At 36.2% G+C, this 21,283-nt stretch overlaps 4 protein-coding genes across 9 annotated transcripts in view; 2 read left to right on the top strand and 2 right to left on the bottom strand.

The window, feature by feature from the left end:
- The window catches only part of LOC129577064 (COP9 signalosome complex subunit 6), a 50,684-nt gene extending 50,312 nt beyond the window's left edge, over positions 1-372 (top strand). For both annotated transcript variants that reach the window (XM_055463522.1, XM_055463520.1), the window contains one exon: positions 11-372. In XM_055463522.1, coding sequence (XP_055319497.1) covers positions 11-148 — 138 coding nt within the window. In that variant the 3' untranslated portion in view covers positions 149-372. The remainder of the gene's footprint in view (positions 1-10) is intronic.
- LOC129577056 (GPI ethanolamine phosphate transferase 1) lies at positions 361-5,038 on the bottom strand. The gene is made up of 17 exons (XM_055463496.1): positions 4,509-5,038; positions 4,192-4,441; positions 3,866-4,106; positions 3,747-3,774; positions 3,555-3,682; positions 3,390-3,489; positions 3,160-3,307; positions 2,837-3,019; positions 2,515-2,764; positions 2,307-2,443; positions 2,137-2,215; positions 1,859-1,970; positions 1,585-1,772; positions 1,301-1,491; positions 1,127-1,195; positions 831-1,022; positions 361-762 (listed from the first exon to the last, which is right to left on the bottom strand). Exons 1-17 carry the CDS (start codon positions 4,640-4,642, stop codon positions 502-504), a joined length of 2,691 nt encoding a protein of 896 aa, XP_055319471.1. The 5' UTR covers positions 4,643-5,038; the 3' UTR covers positions 361-501.
- Positions 4,769-12,571, top strand: LOC129577057 (CSC1-like protein 1). 5 transcript variants are annotated; one of them, XM_055463497.1, is made up of 5 exons: positions 4,769-5,645; positions 8,751-9,516; positions 9,583-11,093; positions 11,246-11,314; positions 11,448-12,571. In XM_055463497.1, the coding sequence occupies exons 2-5, from the start codon at positions 8,938-8,940 to the stop codon at positions 11,722-11,724; spliced, it is 2,436 nt and encodes an 811-aa protein (XP_055319472.1). In that variant the 5' UTR covers positions 4,769-5,645; positions 8,751-8,937; the 3' UTR covers positions 11,725-12,571. The 5 variants fall into 5 exon arrangements, with proteins under 5 accessions (XP_055319472.1, XP_055319476.1, XP_055319473.1 ...); XM_055463501.1 differs by having other exon boundaries at positions 5,152-7,328; XM_055463498.1 differs by having other exon boundaries at positions 5,152-5,969.
- A 1,316-nt stretch (positions 12,572-13,887) lies between these two features.
- LOC129577065 (6-pyruvoyl tetrahydrobiopterin synthase-like) lies at positions 13,888-15,487 on the bottom strand. The gene is made up of 4 exons (XM_055463523.1): positions 15,053-15,487; positions 14,900-14,979; positions 14,646-14,791; positions 13,888-14,501 (listed from the first exon to the last, which is right to left on the bottom strand). Exons 1-4 carry the CDS (start codon positions 15,115-15,117, stop codon positions 14,313-14,315), a joined length of 480 nt encoding a protein of 159 aa, XP_055319498.1. The 5' UTR covers positions 15,118-15,487; the 3' UTR covers positions 13,888-14,312.
- Between the last annotated feature and the right edge of the window lie 5,796 nt (positions 15,488-21,283).

Genomic DNA, 21,283 nt, shown 5'->3' on the forward strand with positions numbered 1-21,283 from the left:
TTTCTTGCAGCAATCGAATGATGTCGGTTTGATCACATTCCTCGGAACGCTAACCAAAGGCTGTAACGATATCAATCACTTTGTGAACAAGTTCAACGTGCTGTATGATCGTCAGGGTCGTGGTCGTATGCGAGGCTTATTTTTCTAAGATGTAATTAGCTGGAGGATTCATAATTGGCAGATACTGCATAGATTCGCTCATACAAACAATCAAGCTTTGCAATTAAGCGTATTATTAAAACAAAAAACAAAGAAACAAAAACAACAATAGAAAAAACGAAAACAAATAACATAACAAATGAATTTCTTTACCAATCCAATGATGAAATAAAATCCAAATAAAGAAAACATGAAGAAGAATTGTTTAAAAAGTACTGGTTCTTTATTTAACTCCAAGTCACGACCTTATCCTTATACATAATATAAGTTAACGGAACTATACATATATATATATAAATTTTTCTTTGTTTACGATAATTCGAAACGAAATCTTTGGCGAAATTATTCTATTTTAACGGTGTCGGCGCTGAGATCACGCGTTTTCCCGAAGCCAAACAGCGATTGTAGCTGGTATGTGGTCAAGAACTTGGCAATAACCTGTAGTAAACACAACACGACCACTGTCGCTTCCATTATAACGAAATGGGAAATGGACGTGCCAATCTCCAGCCATGACCCCGTGTTTTTGACCAAAAACAAGAAATTCAGGCACATTATGTCACAACAAAGCAATATTATGATGAAAAATTTGTCAAGAGGAATCTATCAAGTAAAAGAAATATATTTTAATAAATTAGATTAAGAAAAAAAAAATAGATAGAAAGTCATACTTTGGTGATGGAATGAATTTGCCGGACGGCACACATAACCACTATCACCGGAATCAACAGCTTCAAGATGATGAGCGACGCCATCAGGAATGGTGCAAATGTGGATACAAAGCATCGAACCCAGTTCGGATCAAACGAACTCACTGATGCAATATTCCCAGTTCCAAAAAATGACACCAGCACATAAATTATCTGTGAGTGAAATAAGGGTTGAGGAAAATAATGCAATAGCAAAGAAGAGAAGAAAAGTTCAATAATTTTGGCTTTGACTTTGTTTTTTGTTTTGAAAAGGATACACAGATGAAGGCCCGTTTGAAATCGATCGGTTCAATCGATCGCTCCTGGTCCGTATGCTCAATTTGTTGCTGCAGGAGAAGAAGAAATTGAATTGAATTGTTGAAGAATACAAGAAAATATGCGAGAAACAATCTAAAAGAGTATCATTTTATCAATTTAAATGGAGATCATACCGTGTACATTTGCTTGCGATCGGTATAGATCATTGAAACCCAGTAGTAAATGCTCGATGTGAATGTCATGTAGAACAATGGTTCATATGATAGTGACATCAGGCAGAATGGTAGTGCAAGACTAGAAATAATGGCCATCAATCGATCACGGAATGAATTCGGGCCGATTGTTGGTAGTACAAATGAGATAACTGCGAAAATAAAAACCGATGAAAATTGTTTGAAAATAATTTGAAATTGATTAAATGCAATGATTGAAATTGCAAATTCGTTTAATGACATACTCAACAAAATCCACGCGAAAAATTGATTGAATTCATTCAATCCCTTGCGTTCGTTCAAATCATAGACAATCAATAGGCAATCCAATGCACCGATTGCAAACACCACCAGGTTGGCAATTTTAAATGAATTCCGATCAGATGTTGCTGCATAGAAGATTTTCAAGCCCCATGCGCCTAGACCAATCGTTCTGTAAATCATGCATAAGTATCGAAATTTATTCATTAGAACGGGTTTTTTTTCTGCTGTCAATTCGAAAGCATTGCTTGTACTTACAATAGAAATATGTTGTTTGAGTCTTTATCCACCAGTGGCATAGCTGGATATATGGCTAAAATTGCACTGTTTAAAGCCCATTTGAAGAATGCTTCCAATTTTTCTTTTTTATCTGAAATAAAGGAAATCGCTTAGCAACTACCGTAACAAGCATTCAAAATCCATGGTAGCCTCATGGCTTCTGGTATATATTGGAATAAGCTTCATCTATTAAACGCTATCCAATGGTAATTTGAATGTTTCATCATTCATTCGTCATCAGTTGCAAATGCACAAACCTTTTAAAACATAAAACTCGTATGCTAACAATGCCAACAACAGTCCACTCAAGAAAATACGGTTGAAGAATGACAGCACCTATGATGTTACAAATAATTCAATAAATGGATGTTTTTAATATTTTGGTGATTAAAATGATGGAAATATTCGAATGTTTGGATTCACTCACTAGCAATTCAATGCCACCAATCCAAAACCATGTTTCAAATTTGGTCAACTGTCGTAGCATATTGAATGTTTTAACTGGATACCAACACAAAACCGGTAAAATCAAAAAGACACCATTGGCCAATGACATATCCTGAACTGAAAGTGAAAAAAAAAATCGACAAGATCAGAGAAATGAATAGAATACTAACTTTTTGTGCTATTGGTACCATAAACAAACAAGGCAATCAATGCTATCAATCCCAGGGTATTGACATTCGTTTGCAAGAATGACTTTGACGAATGGTATCCTGGTTTTTGGTTTTGAGCTGCTCGATCCATGTCCAACTGTTGATATAATGAAAACATCCAACCAATCATCGCAATGCTAACGGCCAACAGCAACAGATTCTGGTAGTATGTTTGGAAGTAGTATATGCCACCCAAAGCCAAGTCGATGTAATCATAAGCGAGTTTAATCTAAGAGCAAAAAAAAACAATTCTTCTCAAAATAGGATTTCTCAAGGATTTTCTCTTATTGTGGGAATCTACCGCTTTGCTGTATGCTTTGTCCTTGATGGTACTTTGAATTTCATATTCTATCGAGAGCAGCTCATTTTCACGAAGCAAATGATAGTCTTTAAACAAAAAGCCTTTTTTATACTCATTTTGCAAGTGCTTGAACTGTTTTGCAATTTGTACGGTGTTTTGAAGTACACTTTGGCATTCGTATTCCTGGAAATGGGAAGGCGATACAATGAATTGGTTTGAAAATGAAGAAGTCACTTTCAAAGCGATGAAAGAGATAGAGTTCGTTCAGCGCTGCATTCAACGTTGAATCACACAGTACAAAGTGGAGTTCAAGTAGCGCATACCTCTGACACATTCAAATATTGTGCTGGAAGTTTGCCAAGATTGTTGGTTGGCACAGCCGTTCCGATCAAAGATGACATCAGAGGTGTAGCATCGGCTTGTTTGATATCGAACCGTGGCACTCTAACATCATTGATGATGGTTTCATGTCTGAATTGTAAACAATGAAATATATTCATTCAAATTTGTTTCGAATCAACATAATCGTCTCTTGACTTCGATTCACACATACTGTGTATCATGATGGTCTAAATTTTTCCAATAGTTAACACCTGCACCCCAAGCAATAATCGGTGTTTCAGTTTCGTGTGCAGTACCAGCCCCATGTGCGCCTAATTTAGAAAATGTCCATTTGATTTCCATTCACTTGCAATGAATTTTCTTTTAAATTTTTTACCTTTGTTCGACATGCCATGGTCGGCAGTGAAAACAAATGCGGTTTTTCCATCTGGAAATCGATCATTGAATAATGCAACGATTTTCGAAATACCCTCGTCTACTTCTCTTAGATTCGTATCGAATAACCTGTGTGTGACAAATTCAGTTGATAACGTGCAATGATATTATGGTCGAATTTGTGTCCACTTACACTGTGTTTGGTTTATGAACATGGCCAGCTGTGATTGCATCCAGTTGAGTATAACCAAGAAAATTCACACAATTTAGTTAGCAAATTTCTAAAAGATAATTGCAGTTGATCGTACAAACCTGTGTCCAAACCGAGTAAATGTAAAAAGAAAACGGTGTGATTTTTGTCGGCAATCTTTCGTTTGTCTTGATGAAGGAATTCGGTGACTTTATCAAAAACCCATGTATCTAACCGTACCGTGCTTGATTTACCGGAAACATCTTGAAATTCTGGTGCATAGGCATTGGCAACGATTGGATTATTTACCGATTGTTTTGTGAATATCGAAATGATATCCGGACTGCCCCAAGCGTATGTCGTCTGAAATTCAATCAGGATGTGAGTCATTCGTTAGATAATTCTGATTCTTTCTTTTTTTTTCCAACCCTCGTTTTGTAAAACTTACATCACTGCGATTGAATACCGAGTCAAAATCGATTGGATTACGTTGCCATCCTTTGAGCACAGCACTAGGATCTTCATAAAATCCAGCAATTAGTGCAACGTGTCCTGGCCGTGATTCGGTTGGTACACGTGTATGTGATATTCCATGAATACCCTCATTCAAAATAACACTCCGTAAATATGGTGTCTGCTGCAAATTATCACGGAAAAATGACTCGGCACGCAGTCCATCGGCCACGAACAGCACCAGCCTAAATGTGATGGAAAAGAAACAAATTTCAATCATATTTGTATCGATATGCGTCACATACAAATTACCTTTTGGCCGGTGAATCATTCAAATTTGGCTGTGCCTGAAGACCACTTATGACCGGCGATTGAAAATAAATTTGAAAAATTGATGCCAAAAACAAAGCGTGTGCAATAAGGCCAAACGCAATAATTTTAATCATGATTGGAAAAAGCCAAATTTCGTTTAATTTTTCTGTGACAAAATCAAAAAGATAATAAAACCCACAGTTGATTCGATGTGGTCGTTGTGATTTGTTTATACTTGAAGTGTTTTGACGTTTCAAACTGTCAAACGGGGCCCGAACAAATGGAGAAGGTTCGATGCCATATAATCGCTGTGTGCTTTGTGTGTTGTGTTTTTTTTAGAACATGGCATGTGAATCAGCTGTAAGCAAAAACGCTAATATTGAGTGAAACTTATAAATTAATCGCAAATAAAAATGCATCATCGAATCATAAAACTAATGTCAATTTATTAAATGCATTTGAAATTTGGTCAATTCCGTATGGTTAAATTTCGTTTGGTTGAGCCACACAGTTAACGTGAATCGTTCTGCGTGTTTGTGTTGGCATAAACGTCAGATTGTTGTTTCACTGGTTATCTGCTAGTGTGTGGCATGACATTTGTACAATGGGTAACATCGCATTAGAAAGTGGCAACCACATCACTAAAAATCTGTCTCTGTCTGAGTCATTTGTTTAACGGAACGGATTTTCTATTGTTTATGAAGTGGCTTATAGCATTTCATTCTTGTTTGCTCTATCAGACGTTTTATGTGATTATTAAGTCACACAAATTTTTCGTTCGATCAATTGGTATCATATTTTTGGTTTGATATTTGGCGCGCGCGTGTATGTGTCTGTGTGTATTAGATATATGTGTGAGATATTAGTTGATCGAATGCAAAAGCGATTAATTGACTTGGTGAAAAATGAATTACGAGAATATTAAAGAAAAACACACGTAGAAAAAACAAAAACAAAAATAAAGCGCAACATACAACGGAGTGTTCCACCATACACACCATCTACCCACAATAACAAATCGTCGACATCAAAAAAAAAGAAGAAGTAGCTAAATAATTTCTCTACATATAGATCCATGACGTCGACACAACACCACATCGCATTATTACAGTTCATTTTTCAATCGCTATGTGCATGGTAAGTGGCAAATTGTTTTGTGCATTGAGAAAAATATTTCTTTCATTCAGTTTTGGTTGTCTACTTCTCTTCTGTGCTTGTGTGGTTTTTCTTTTGGGGTGTTAAATTGACTAAAATGAGAATTTTTCAGTAGTAAGTAATTAGTGTCTGTGACAGAAGCTCATACACCAAACAAAACAACACTTGAAAAATCGGAGACAACAAAAATACATTTCAATAATTTTGCTTTTTATTGACAACGGTTATAATTACACATATCATAAATCAAAGGTGTAATGAACGTGTGAAGTGTTTGACGATATGTTTTAACCAAAACCTCAATCGGTAATTGAAATGGCAAATTGAGATTTATTGCGGTTACAAATCACAAGAATACCCTCGATCAATGTGATGTGCATAGAATTTCTTTGTGTGTTTTCATATTCCACATTTTCATTTCAAATTTTTCACGGCGATGATGCAGATGAATTTCCAATTAAACGAATTCAAAAGCCAAACATTAAGCAAAGAGTCACAGTTTCATGGGCAATCATAATTGCAATAATCATCATAATAATAATAGTAAAACAAAAGCAAAAAGAAGGAAACCGAACAGAAGCACGATAGCCATTTGGTAGTGTGTTTTTCTCTGGTTCGGCCAAATGGTTTGTTTGTTATAAGTTCAGAGGTTAAATGTCGCGGTGTGTGTGAGTGTTTGTTTGTGTGTTGGCACCTGTGTGTGTGTGTGTGTGTGTAGTTGAAACAATGAAAATTGTGTCAAGTGCGTGGCATAGATTTTCCAGACGGTGGATTATTTAAATGAGGAAATACTTGCGGGGTGGCTCATGCTTCTCTAAATTTCACATGAAACATTTACATGCCATGAAAATTGAAAATGAGCACTTTTCAATGCAAGAAAAACATGGGTGAGAAAGGGAAAGAGAGTGAGAAATAGCCTGAAATTGAATTTTCCTTGGCCACACTGAGTATTTTTTTTTTGTTGCTCTTCATATTATTTCAGTGTGCACTGCTCGACTTTGCTGTGTGGTGATTGACGGTCGTCGCCATTTACGGCATTCTCGCCATCGTCATCACAATTCAGCGAGGTATTATCGGTAAAAAAGACAAACATACAAACTTTTTTCGCTGTCTTCTTCGAAATTACACACACAAAACATAAGTTTATTCAACGAAATGAAAACAGAACGAAATAAACCGAAATAAACAGAGAACGAAATAAACAGAGAGAAAGAGAAGAAGATGAAAAATGGCTTGAAAATACTTTTTTTTCACAGATCAAACAGAAAATTGTTTCATTTATTCACGCATCGACTCGTGATCGAACTCAATTTGGTGGAATCTGTGAAATAATAAGCCCATTACTGGAAGTCATAATTAACGCACACCATGCATGCATGGAAGAAATCACAGAAAAAAAATTACTCTCGCTCTCTAAGACTTCGACTGCACCGTTTTATTTTTGATCACTTAATTTCCCTCTGATTGTATGTTACAGAAAATGTGATCGAGCAGCAGAAAAAAGAAGACTTCATCATTTTTTTTCGATTTTCAAACCCTAAACAAAAATCAATCAGGTTGAATCTATCACATTTCTTATCTCTTTGGGTGTTGATTCAATGAAAATGTTGAGTGGCGCGCGCGCTTAAGACACACAGTGAAATGGAATAGTGTGCGAATGGTCTGGTATGTGTTTAATTGAATATTTGATGCATCCCGTAACAAATCGTATCAGTTGAGTCATTGCATGTGTTTAAATGAAAACCAGCAGATTGTTGCTTTTTTTTTATTAAATTCATTGTCGTCGTCATCATCGTTGTCGTTACCCGATCATTTTGTTTATACCGTTTGTTTTGAGTGCAATGAGTGAATGAATCCAAGTTAATCATCATTATCATCATCATTTTCTGGTTTCTCATCTTCAACCGCCAAGCGCAATTTAATTGATGCGTGCGCGCATTTGTTTGCTATTGCGGCTGCTGCGGCTGCTGCAAGTCATCGGTGTATGCACAGGCTAACACAGCTAAACAGCCCGATTATCTCTCTTCGTTCACACAATTCTCAAGGAAAATTGTATTCAACGAAGCAAATTCAATTGAAACGTAGTTCTTACATTTCATAGACGATGATTGGTTACAATGCTCAGTGAAATGCAAGTTAAATTCGTGTAATGTTGTGTTGAGTGCTGTTCGTCCGCTCGCTCAATAAATGTAAACCTAGAATTTGTATTGAATGAAAATCAAAAGAACGTGTATTAATTTCACCCATTGAAGTGATGGAACAGAAGAGAGGAAAAAACAGAATGAGCGTTTGTTTCGAATACGTATGCAAATCCTGAAATTTGAGAGTCAACCTAAAGTTCAGAAAATTCAGTTGTCCGTATCGAATCAGTTGAAATCAAATCGGTGATCACACCAAAGCGACCATAGATGCAAAAAATATCTATCTATCTCGGTGTGTGTGTACTGTGTATCGATCGTTTGCTATTTGGTCAGGTTGTAATCTGTGCATTTCTTATTAGTTGTTTGCATTGTTTGATCTTCAACCCATTAACATCCATTTACTTATACTGTACATCCGTGTACCCTACACAGTACAGTCAAGCCAACGTTCAAAATTCCAGAAGCACATGTACTTCCACGATATGTTTATTGTGTCTCCCTCTCTGATTTGCCATAATGCGTATGAATAATTGTTGTTAGTTTCATACCATATAACTGCAGCTTAACTCACAGTGATAGCTCCCCGTGCGTGTGTCTACCTCTGTGTGTGTGTATGTATGCGATTTGTTTTTCACTCTCAGTTGAACTTGCGTTTCTCATCGCTTTGTTTGCGCTTCACGTGTATGCTTTTATGTACAATATTTTCCTCAATGATAAACACCAAGCCAGCTTATTCAATATTATCACTAGACTCCAAGTTCCGACTCTATCAAAGCCGAAGTACATTACGTATACAAACAGCAAAATATTTGGTTGTTTTTTGATAAATTATCATCTCTTATTTTCAGTTTTATTCAGCAGTTGATTGTAATTTATTTTTGACTTGATCTAAAACTGTTATTCTACTCACTAATCCCATTGAATGTGTTCTCTCTCTCCTTTTCAGATTATAAATTGATTAATTTGCATTAATAAAAATTCGATCGGATCGAGTACATGCCATTTGCGAAGTGAGATATTTAAATAGTTGCGAGTCGAATTTGCGTTTTGTGTGTGTGTGTGTGTGTTTTTTTTTCGTTTCGGTTTTTTGTGTTTTTGTGCTGAGGTCCAGTGGGCAAATTAAGCGCGTAAAAATGAGTATACGTTTCGATAATGGCAGCATCTCGGAAAAATGCATGATACGCACAAACACACGAATCATCACGAATCTTTATGAAGGAATTCCAGAAACACTGTTGCTCAACATAATCGGCTGGACGATATTGATATTGCTGTTTTCGGTGTTGCGACAACAGGCATGGGACTACGGTCGATTAGCATTGGTCAGTACGAATGGTGACAATAAACGATGGACACAATTATTCTATGCACCAACAAGTGATGAAGGTGGCGGCAGTAATAAAATGAATGGCAGCGCAAATCGGAATGCAGGGAACGGAAGCACAGCAACGATTAACAGCACCGCCAGCAATGGAACATCATCGGCTGGACCTAGCGGCATCGATATGACAAGCGGCAGCAGCAGCACATCAATCCATGAAACCATTCAACGCAGCTCCAGCCAAAACACACACAAACAACAGTCGATCGACCGTGGTTTCCTGTCATGGCTACCGGCCACCATACGATTGACCAGAGATCAAATTCTTGACCACAGCGGGCCAGATGCCGTGCATTATTTGAGCTTTCAACAGCACCTAATGTGCGTTATGGTAAGTGTGATGAAGCCAAATGAAGTGCTAAGTGTTGCTACAAATTTCAACCGATTTTTCTTACAGGGAATCATCACGCTGGTGTCGCTGCTGATTGTGCTGCCGGTGAACTGCACCGGTCAATTGGCTGGTGATATTTGGTCGTTTGGACATTCAACCATATCCAATTTAGAAGGAAATAGCCTATTGCTTTGGGTACATGTTTTCATTGCCATTGCATACGTTCCGTTAGTTGTGCTAATAATGCGTCGTACATCGGGTCGAAATGCATTTAAAACGGCCGCATCGCGAACCGTCATGATTACCGACCTTTCACGCAGCGATCGTTGCAAAAGCAAAGAGGAACTTCTTAACTATTTCCAAGAGCTTTTTCCCGATGTCCAAATCAATGCATTCGAATTGGCCTACAACATATCCAGATACACTGAGGTGTGTAAAGAGTTTGAACGTGTATCAGACGCCCGAATATACTGTGAAATGCATAAGAATCATCGACCGGTACGAGCGATGCCGAATTTATGCTCATGCAAAACGGTCGATGGGCTTGAATACTACAAAGACATGGAGGAACGTTTGCGCGGTGAAGTGGCTCGACTTCGGGCACATGCTATTAATGAACCGGTTGGCATCTTATTTTTAACCGTTAACACCACCGATGTCGCCAAGCGTATGATTGGACAATTCAAAGCATTGAGCAATAAGGAATGGAACTTGAGCTATGCACCATCGCCGGAAGATATTTTCTGGGAAAATTTAAATATTCCAGTACATAAATGGTACATTAAATGGACCATTGTGAATTTGATTCTGTTTTTCTTCTTATTCTTCTTGACAACGCCCGTGCTTATTGTCAGTTTATTCGACAAATTCACAATGATGAAGAAAACCACCGACACCATCAACACAATCAGCCCATTGATATCGGAATTCTTACCCACGCTATTGCTGTGGACAATGGCCGCACTGTTGCCCGTCATCGTCACATTCTCCGATAAATGGCTGTCGCATTGGACACGATCCAAGCAAAACTATTCAATCATGACCAAAACCTTTATCTACTTACTGTTTATGATTTTGATCTTACCATCGATGGGATTGACCAGTGCACAGGCATTGGTTGAATGGACGCTACAGCATAATGACAACGACACCTTGCATTGGGAATGCATCTTTTTGCCGGACAAAGGTGCATTCTTTGTCAATTATATCATAACTGCCGCTTTAATTGGTACGGCCTTGGAATTGCTACGTTTTCCCGAGCTCATCGTTTATATGTATCAATTGTGTGTGGCCAAATCACGTGCGGAGACATCACACATTCGTAAATCGATTCTAATCGAATTTCCATTTGGTATTCACTACGCTTGGACCGTGCTTGTGTTCACCATTTCAACGGTTTATAGTGTGATTTGCCCATTGGTTATGCCATTCGCTATGATTTACATTGTTTTAAAGCATTACGGCGATCGGCACAATTTGTACTTTGCCTATGGGCCAAGCAACATGATTAGCCAGAGCGGTGGACGCATTCATTCTACAGCTGTTACCATGACAAAATGCTCAGTGGTCTTATTGCTGTAAGTGTTGCCTGTCATTTTTCACTCGAGAGTTCTGCAAGATTTATTGACCATTCGAACAATTCACCATTTTGAAGCCAATTTTCATTTATTTTTTATATCACCCATGGACCGTTTTCCTCTATATAATAATTTCGATATGCAATTTACAGTGTTATTTTGGCTGGATTATCATCAGTTCGTGGTGGCCGAGTAGATGCCCGTACCATTGTATTGGTGATGTGAGTATAAAATTGAAATATGAAAACAATTAAACGTGTTCTCATAAAACCAACAAAACATTGACATTAAATGACTAAAATTAATCCTCGTTTATTTTTTATTCCTTTACCACTTTGAACCATGTGCTTGTAGTGCCCTTTGTGTAACGTTGACGTTGTTCACATTCATGTCACCGATTAAGAAGTGTACAACACGACGGCCGAACATCCATGAAATCGATGGACCAGCGCCGGTATATGTGGCACCAGTGCTACGCAATAGACGCTTAGAATTAGCAATTAAACAGCATCAGACACCGACACATGCCAGCTACGGCACCGATGAGGTCGACATAGAAGATATAATAATTAATAACATGGGTGAAGAGTCACCGATACGCGGCAACCGGGTGCGAAACATTCATACGTAATTGTAATTCGTACGCAGTGAGATTATTAGGTGCAGTGTGTGTGTGTGTGTGTGCTCGCATATCCATGCAATAATGCAGCAGCAAATGATAGCAACACATACGACAAGCTACACACCCTTATTTTGTAATTGATAGGAAAATATTAACCTATTACATGAGAGAAACATAGTGATAAATTATGAGGAGATGGATATACACGTATCCGAAACATTTTTTTTTTTTGTATTTTCTTGTAACAAAGAATTATTTGCTATAATCGTCCTTATTATTATTATTATTGTAATAACCATTAAATTATTTTCTTTTGGCTGATGATTTTTACCCGAGCAAGTGAAAAACACCCAAAAAAACTATTAACAATCTTTGTATGATGCATTCGATTGTGTTATGTTTAAGTGTGAATTGTCCTCAAACTCCTCTTTGTTTATATTTTTTTACTCGTCATCCTGGACACTTCTACTGTACGTTACGTTTTCCCAGAAGAGAGATGGAAAGAGGAAATCGAAATAAAACGAAAAAAAAAATGTTTGTAAATAATGCTAATATTGCAGCTGAATTAGATTTTATACATTACATGTACATTGGTTTGGTTCAGTTTAATTTTTAATTTAGCCACCACACTGTCACACACACACCGTTCTTTTTTTTTGTAATGTTTAACTTATTTCAACACACACACGCAGCGAGTAAACAATCAACTCTGACTAATTTATTGACCTATCGATTTAAAAGTATCGAATAATAAATTATTTGAGAAACTCGAATTAAAACATACATAATAAAAATATGAAAATAATTATGAAAAAGAATGACAGAAGAACACATAGAGACAGACAGAAAAAACAAAGATCATGTATTTAATTGTATTAATCGTATTAATCATGATATTCAAATCGCGTCCGACATTTAAAACAGTCCCGAAATCCATTTCGGCAAACGTATAATAACAATGCATGCATGCATTAGTCCACACCTCAATGAATATATACTTATGATGGAATGTGTGGAGTTTCAAAGTTCGGAATGATACAGAAGAGTACACACCATACTTAGTCGCATTCGATTAGAGCAGCTAAAGAAAGCAAGATAATTTGAAATTCTTTTTGAAATCTTGTCAATCTTAAAGTGCAATTTTAAACACTGCAGATTTTATCATAAAACTACCATTTGGCCAAGGGCTAATTTGATGGCTGCAGTATTAGCAGTTTTATTTCTCAATTCAGCATCGACACTGAATTTTAACATCAACCATCCAAATTATCAATGTTCTGAATTGCTAGATATATTTTCGAATTTTTTTCTCTTCAACATCAACAAACTCCTTGAAGCGTATATCCAAATGCTCCTTTGAAAAAAAACAAACCTTTTTACAGAAGTTCAAGAGAGAGAGAGAAAAAACTTTCCAAAAAAGTAGAGAATATGCGGACTAATGGCAATAGTACTATATATCAAATAAAAGCACGTCGAAGAAAAGATTTTGCAATAAAACAGTGGTAATTTTTATTAATAAACAAAGTCCGATTGATCACTGCTTTCCGTTCTCAGTCAAAGAGCTGAGACTTTATGTGCACTTTGGAAAATGTTAGAATAATATAAATACAGTAGGCGTTTAAGCCGGCAAATGTGCATCCAACTCATGTTAAATATGAATCGGTAAGAATAATCTTGACCTGTCAAATTGAATGAAAATAAATATGAAACATAGAGTTTTTCTTATATGGACTTTACAAGAACAACTCCATATAAAAAAACTCTATGTTTCACATTTATTTTCACTCAATTTGGCAGGTCAAGATTATTCTTACCGATTCATATCTTCTTTTGTGCAGAATGTAGATGCCAAAAATTGGTTCGAAATGCTCGAGACAGATCTTTTAGATTTTGATTTTGATTAGATGACAATTGCTTTCTGAATTTCCTCTCCACACAAAAGAAAACCAGCGACGGTTGAGGTGTCATTGAAATGCAAACGCCATTTCCTCCGTAAAAAAAGAAGCAACAACGGCATTTAGCTACCAATAATAGGAATCTCCCGTTGATAAATAACATTAGCATATGCGAAAGTTGATTTTAGCTGACTCAAACGATACACCGTTTTTGTCAGCTGTTTGTTTTTTTTCTCGTTTCTTTCCTGTTCGGCGAAATGAATGCAATTCAGTATAATTAAATTTGACTGTTTCGATTTTATTTATGTATTGAAGTTGAATATTTTTTTAAACAACAATAACAACAATCTATTTAATACTTTTACAAAAGAAAGCGATTCGTTTTTCTGCACCGTATAAATAAAATAGCGTAAATCAATTAAATTATGAATACAAAAAGAAAAAATTCGATGAAAATGGCCTGAATATGAAAATCATAATTATACATATTATTATTTTTTGTAAATTATTTCTTTAAAATATGAAATGCCCAAAATAAAACTGATTAATTTCGAATAAAAAAAAGATAAAATAGCTTTTTTCGTATCTCAAAATCCCTAATGGTTTCGTATTTTTGTTGTTGAAAATTATCGTCAATGGTGCGTATACAGTGTGTTTGCTTGGTGCAATTGTCAAAAACTGTTCCGTCAAATGGCCCTGGAACTAGTCGGAATCGGATGAAACGGAGCTGTGCACTCGATTTGAATTGCCGTTGTCAAAAGTTCTTCCACGGTAAATCACACTGTTTTTATCTGTTTCATAGATTTTCACCTCGTACAATAGTTCTGGGCGATGCATGCGCCGCGTGAGATTTTGCCAAATGAACACTGCTACATTTTCGGTGGTACTGGGCTAAAATGGTGATGACAATACGATTTCAATGTTGTGATTTTTTTTTCAAGCACATAAAAACAGACGAAAAATTCAACAAATCATTTCTCTTTACATCAACCGAAAAACTAATTGTTGTTTCGTCTCTAAAGCAATCAAAATTACCCGAATTTTAAAGAAATCCACATCTACGTCCAAATTTTTATGATCTAATGGTTTCATGATTGCGTGATCCATGTGATCTTTCAACTCTGTGATATTCATAACCATGCCGGTTTTTCTATCAACCGCTCCTCGAATCGTCACTTCAACTGGAGAGTCAATTGAAAACAAACAAAAAAAAATTATCCATGTTTTTCGATAAACATCTGTTTGTACTCTGTGAGTAATGTTGACTTTGTCACATTATCCTATCTTACCTGTGTAATTATGGCCATGACCATTGATGTGATTGCATTTGCCGTAAATGAGTTGATTTTCTTCGTCACTCAAATCTTTGCTGTAATTAACGAAACCCAAGTGCATGAGTATATATCTATTTATAAAATACGGAATAGTTGTGACAATGTTACCTATGCAAGCGATGACATGCGCTAAAACTCTCTTTCCGGGTCAAGTAAGCAATTGGTAGAGACATATTTTTCGTTCTTTATTTTATTATCACTTTACGATACGGAATACTACAAACAAATTGTTGATGTTTTGATTCGAAAATAAATGTGGACGCGTTGATCTTTTTTCTTTCTCTCTCTCTCAACGAAAATTCTTAGCTGTCCAAAACTATTCTAAGCACGAGTGATTCTAAACGTGGTCGGTATTGTAAAAGATTGAGATGTCGCAGCAAATGGTGAGCAGAAATTTTGCAAACAAAATGTGTAAATCGACAACGGCAACTGGAGGCAAACAAGTGTTTGCTTTTATCTAAGTTGTCATGTTGTATGCGGCTAACTGGCAAACCATATGCGACAGAGCGAAAGAGCGCGTCTATCTGCACACTTGCACACACAATCACAGTGTATGTCATTGCGGACGTTGCACGCACACACATCACATCAACTGTTCGACATCGATAACAGAGATAAATTTCAAATGTTTTCGGTTTTGCCATGGGTATACGTATGTATATGTGTATCATGTTTCGTGTTTTGCTCACTTAATTTTAATTGTAATTCTCTTATTCTATAAATTCGTTGAATCACTTGCATTGTGTGTTGAACACAAAAATTGCAATGCACATTGAATATGTTGCGGAATGCGAAAGAATTGAATAGAAAATCTCGTTCGTTTTGTGTTACAAGAGAGAGAGAGAATGGGGCGGAGAATCATTGTGATGTATCGGAGTGCGGCAGTATCAATTTAGCTGACTGGCATGAATCACATTCGATCATTTGGCTTTAATTAGATTTTTTTTTCCTCTCTCTCGATTTTCTATCCGTAATAATCTCATATAGCCAAGATCATGGTCGTCACTGAATGTATGATAAATGGGAGAAAAAATTGAAACGCAAAAATTCACTCAGCCACACGCATACATTGACGCAAACGATTGACAGTTCACTGATACACGCACACAAACACATTCATCCATCCCATTCTAGCGGCATGAGCCATTGTCGCACTGACATTTTTGTTTACGTATTTCATAACTTAGCGAAAGACCACAGTAAAGTACCGCATCACGAGTGTGAAGTATCAATATAAAAACATTCTCAATACGACGTCTGAAATAAACATAGTATATGGTTGTTCCTTCTTCATTCACGGAACAATACACGAAAATTCCGAATTTGTAACACCAAACTAACAAGGAACCATCAACTATGGTTGCGCGAGTTGAGCGAAACGGCATATGCCATAATGTAGGGCTTCGATGGACTAGCTTCACAGCATCCCACTTTTTCCTAACCCGAACAACTTTTTTTCGCTACATCGATTTGAAAATTTCCATATACTACATGGGCTGAAAAGTCTTTGGCCTGATACAGAAATAACGAAAATACTGCCAAATCCACATTAGTTTTAGATAAAACCATCCTTAACTAGAACTCAGTCAAAATTTGAGCCAAATCGGATGGTCGGCTTGCAAGTTACAGCGTCTTGAACCAATCTAATTTTGATTTTTCAAAATCAGAAGAAAAATAATTTTTTTGTGACGGTTTCGCGCTTACATTCCAAAGACATAATTATTAGAAAAATCAAATCCATATTGGAGTTACTTTACGGTATCCCTTAAGCATTGAAAATAACCTGGATGTATAAAGATATTTAATTCAGACGTCGTTTTACGAGCCATTTTGTTGACAAACCTCAAAAATGCTCAAAATTGGTGGTTTTAAGAGATATCAACAAAATTATCAACGATATGATATCGGACGACCCAAAACTTTTATTGTATTAAACTTCCAATACCATGGGCCTACTATCTTAGGCCATAGATTCCAGTTTGCACAGAAATTCTTGTATGAAAAATTCAATCGAAAAAATCGTACCGCATTTTCGATAATTGAGCAAAAATCCCAACTTTGTTCAGATTCGCGGCCCTCTTTGGAGCCATAAAAGGGAAATCATTGCATGTTTTTGCTTTGATATATCGGCCATTCCACACGAAATCAGGGAAGAGTTGCAATGTGAGGTCGCCGAATTGGCTGAAAATTGGCTTGGAGTCTTGTTTCCGATAGAAAAAGAGAAAACCAAAATCTCAGGCCTAAAAGTGGCCCGCCTTTCTGAGTTAACCCAGTGTGAATTTTTGGAAAAATTGAAAAAATCGAAAAAAAGGGTTTGCGCCAACTGAAAACTAACTAAGAAGTAGTTGACACATTACCAAACCATTGGTACCGTTGGAAAGGGAATTGATGGGGCTAAAGAAAGCCGCCTAGTAACTTACTCTCTATGGCCCCATTGGAACCTCCAAAATGGGTTCAAAGTATAAAATGTTAAATATCTCAAAATAGTGGGATTTTTTTGACATGTTTTTTATGCATTTTTTTTGCGCTTACGTCGCGCCGCTCCAGATGGAAAAATCAAATTTCGTGTATACCCCCCATTCAGTTCGTGTATCTGGCCTCGGCAGGTGAATCATATGTCATTTTTCAGCGTTTTTGTGGGAAAAATGGTCGAAAATGGCCTCTTACGACATTTTGATATGAGAAAACTGCTATTTTTTCGTCAAAATACATGAAAAAACGACCTTTTTTACATCGGTTTACGTATAAATTTGGTCCGAAACTGACTTTTCTTCATAGAACAAACGAATGGTCGAAATCTGCTTACAGAATCACATTTGTGGCATAGAAAACCCACCTATAATGGGCTGTCATTACAGATTTACAGGCAATAACATATTATTAACTATACTTAATAACATAATAATAACGGCCGATATATTGGTCCAACATAACATAATAATAACGTTATTAAGATTCAGCATAATAATAACATAATATGTTATGCGTTATATGGGGTATTATCTTAATAAATCCTAAGGTTCGGCGGTAATAACATTTTATTAACTATAATAATAACATATTATTAAGATGGATTTATTAACTGAATTAATAACATATTATTAAGATACAATCTTAATAACGCTTTTTTCGCGCATTTTTTTTTCACAGGAGCACTGACAAGTTGTTTTTTCACTGCAGAGTACACACCTGAATTTTTACACTGTTGCAATGAAATTAACTTGACTCTTTGAAACGGAATTATCATGTATTGAACTTAACCATTAAGTTTAGGAAATCGCCAGTCCCGACCTTGAAAGGATCAATTTACCATATTTTGTCTGCATTGTTATAGGTGCGTACACCATACACTGTATACCCGTAGTGAAAAAAAAATCCAGTGCTTTTTATCTCTCCAGCTAGGGAAAAGAATGCGCGAAAAAAGCGTTATTAAGTTTGCATCTTAATAATATGTTATTATTATAGTTAATAAAATGTTATTACCGCCGAATCTTAGGATTTTTTAAGATACACCCGATATAACGCATAACATATTATGTTATTATTATGCTGAATCTTAATAACGTTATTAAGATAAAAAAATCCCAACATAATATAATGATAAATATGTCGGGCAATAACATATTAATAACATATCGAAAATGTAAATCTGTAGCTGTCATGATTCTATTTCCACGTAATTTTTGATGAAAAATCGATTGAGACTTATCTCAATCCTGTCTGATGGGTCTAAAAGGTCGAAAAATGACCCTGCTTCAGAGGATGTTTTCAACTCGCAATAAAAACACTTTTTTTGCTTCAAAAATTCCCTATTCTGCATTCAATCGTGAATGGCTTTTATTTTCCAGCGAAACAAATGAAAATATACCAATTTGCTTACCATTTGGGCTCAATTCAGCGTTTTATGTAGAAATTGTTCTGAAAAACGGTCATTTTGTATGGGAGGTATCTTAAATTTGCTTAATTCGATAATTTTACGTTAGAAAACTCCTATTTATTTTCGAAAATAATGGGGGCCTGTGAACAATCAAACACCCATTTTGTTGTATTTTGGTCTCAAATCGACTTTGGCATCGAAAAAATCACTCAAAATGGAGATTTTACATATAAAACGCTGAATTGGGCCAAAAATGGTAAGCAAACTGGTATATTTTCATTTGTTTCGCTGGAAAATAAAAGCCATTCACGATTGAATGCAGAATAGGGAATTTTTGAAGCAAAAAAGTGTTTTTATTGGGAGTTAAAAACATCCTCTGAAGCAGGCTCATTTTTCGACCTTTTAGACCCATCAGACAGGATTGAGATAAGTCTCAATCGATTTTTCGTCAAAAATTACGTGGAAATAGAATCATGACAGCCCATTATAAGTGGGTTTTCTATGCCACAAATGTGATTTTGTAAGCAGATTTCGACCATTCGTTTGTTCTATGAAGAAAAGTCAGTTTCGGACCAAATTTATAGGTAAACCGATGTGGAAAAGGTCGTTTTTACATGTATTTTGACGAAAAAATAGCAGTTTTCTCATATCAAAATGTCGTGAGAGGCCATTTTCGACCATTTTTCCCAAAAAAACGCTGAATTTTTTTTTCCATCCATGAAGCGGTGCGACATAGGCGCAAAAAAAAAACGGAAAAAAAACATGTCAAAAAACCCCACTATTTTGAGATATTTAACATTTTATACTTTGAACCCATTTTGGAGGTTCCAATGGGGCCATAGGGGATAAGTTACTGGGCGGCTTTTTTTAGCCCCATCAATTCCCTTTCCAACGGTACCAATGGTTTGGTAATGTGTCAACTACTTCTTAGTTAGTTTTCAGTTGGCGCAAACCCTTTTTTCGATTTTTTCAATTTTTCCAAAAATTCACACTGGGTTAACTCAGAAAGGCGGGCCACTTTTAGGCCTGAGATTTTGGCTTTCTCTTTTTCTATCGGAAACAAGACTCCAAGCCAATTTTCAGCCAATTCACCTCACATTGCAACTCTTCCCTGATTTCGTGTGGAATGGCCGATATGGGAATTAATATCTCTTCTATTCAATCAAATATATAGGAGTCAAGAATATAATAAAAATTGTGCTTAAAAATGGCTTGAAACGAAAAGGGCCGCAAATGATCACTTTGACGGCTTCTGGCGGTTTCTGACGCTGTTACTTGATATGTAAATAATATATTCATAATTTAATGTCTGGAAAAGTTAAAAATGATGTTAGAAGAATATCATCTATAATTTTTACGCCGAAACAATTGATACATTCGGAGTAAATGGTCTGCAAAGCCCATGAGAAGTACTAAAAATTTGCTTCAGACACTTTTGCTCTATTTCGAGTAGTTGAGAAGTTATAGAACTCCAAAAATGCTCGATGATATCGTTTGGTAGCGACAAGTGACTTTGAGCCAAAAAAGTGAGCTAGATTTGATTTTTTTTGGGTTAATGTGTTCAGGAGAGTTGTTTAATTTGACGCTGGCTACAATAAAGCCGAAGAAAGAAAACAAAAAATGGATATTTTTTACGACTTATGGTCGAAAAAATGGAAAAAATCGCCCTTTTTTCGACATTTTGCCCTATAAGCCTAGTCAGATGCAATTTTTGAGGTATAGAATGTTCATAAATTTTGTTACTTGGACTCTTGGCTACAACTTTGCTGAAGACAATAAAACGATATAACCAATAGGGGACGAGTATGGGCCAAAATCAAAGTTGTCAAAATGCGCAATATATGGCTATATATGGAAATTTTCAAATCGATGTAGCGAAAAAAGTTGTTCGGGTTAGGAAAAAGTGGGATGCTGTGAAGCTAGTCCATCGAAGCCCTACATTACGGCATATGCCGTTTCGCTCAACTCGCGCAACCATAGTTGATGGTTCCTTGTAAGCTAAGCATAGAAATTATTCTGTCTTTTCAGTGTAAATCAATAAGTTGTGTTTGACGGTCGCAATTTTTATCTCTTTCCTGCAAAGCATTGGCAGTGTATGACATCATCATTGAACGATTCAAAGCAAACCGAGTATTAAATAACAGCAAACGCAAAAACAGAGAAGAAAAAAAAAACAAACTCGCTGAACAATCGAATTTCCATAAGCAAAGTGTTGTCGCATTTTATCGGTAGAATTTGATTTCGCGTTTTGAAAACGGACACACCGTAAAATTTCCACCTAAATCGTTGAATTGACATAATTTATTTGTTTGATTTTATCCAACTTTGAAAGTGAGGAAAAATAGCCGGTGAACAAATATTGTGGAAAGAAATGGAAAACGAAGCGGAATTAATTCGAGTACTGGAAATAGTTGAATCCGAAATGATATCGCCGCCTGAACCGATCGAAGCTCAAGAGAAAT

The sequence above is a fragment of the Sitodiplosis mosellana genome, unplaced genomic scaffold (assembly GCF_009176505.1).
Source record: "Sitodiplosis mosellana isolate CC-2019 unplaced genomic scaffold, AAFC_SMos_1.0 Smas_scaffold_6197, whole genome shotgun sequence".
Lineage (NCBI taxonomy): Eukaryota > Metazoa > Arthropoda > Insecta > Diptera > Cecidomyiidae > Sitodiplosis > Sitodiplosis mosellana.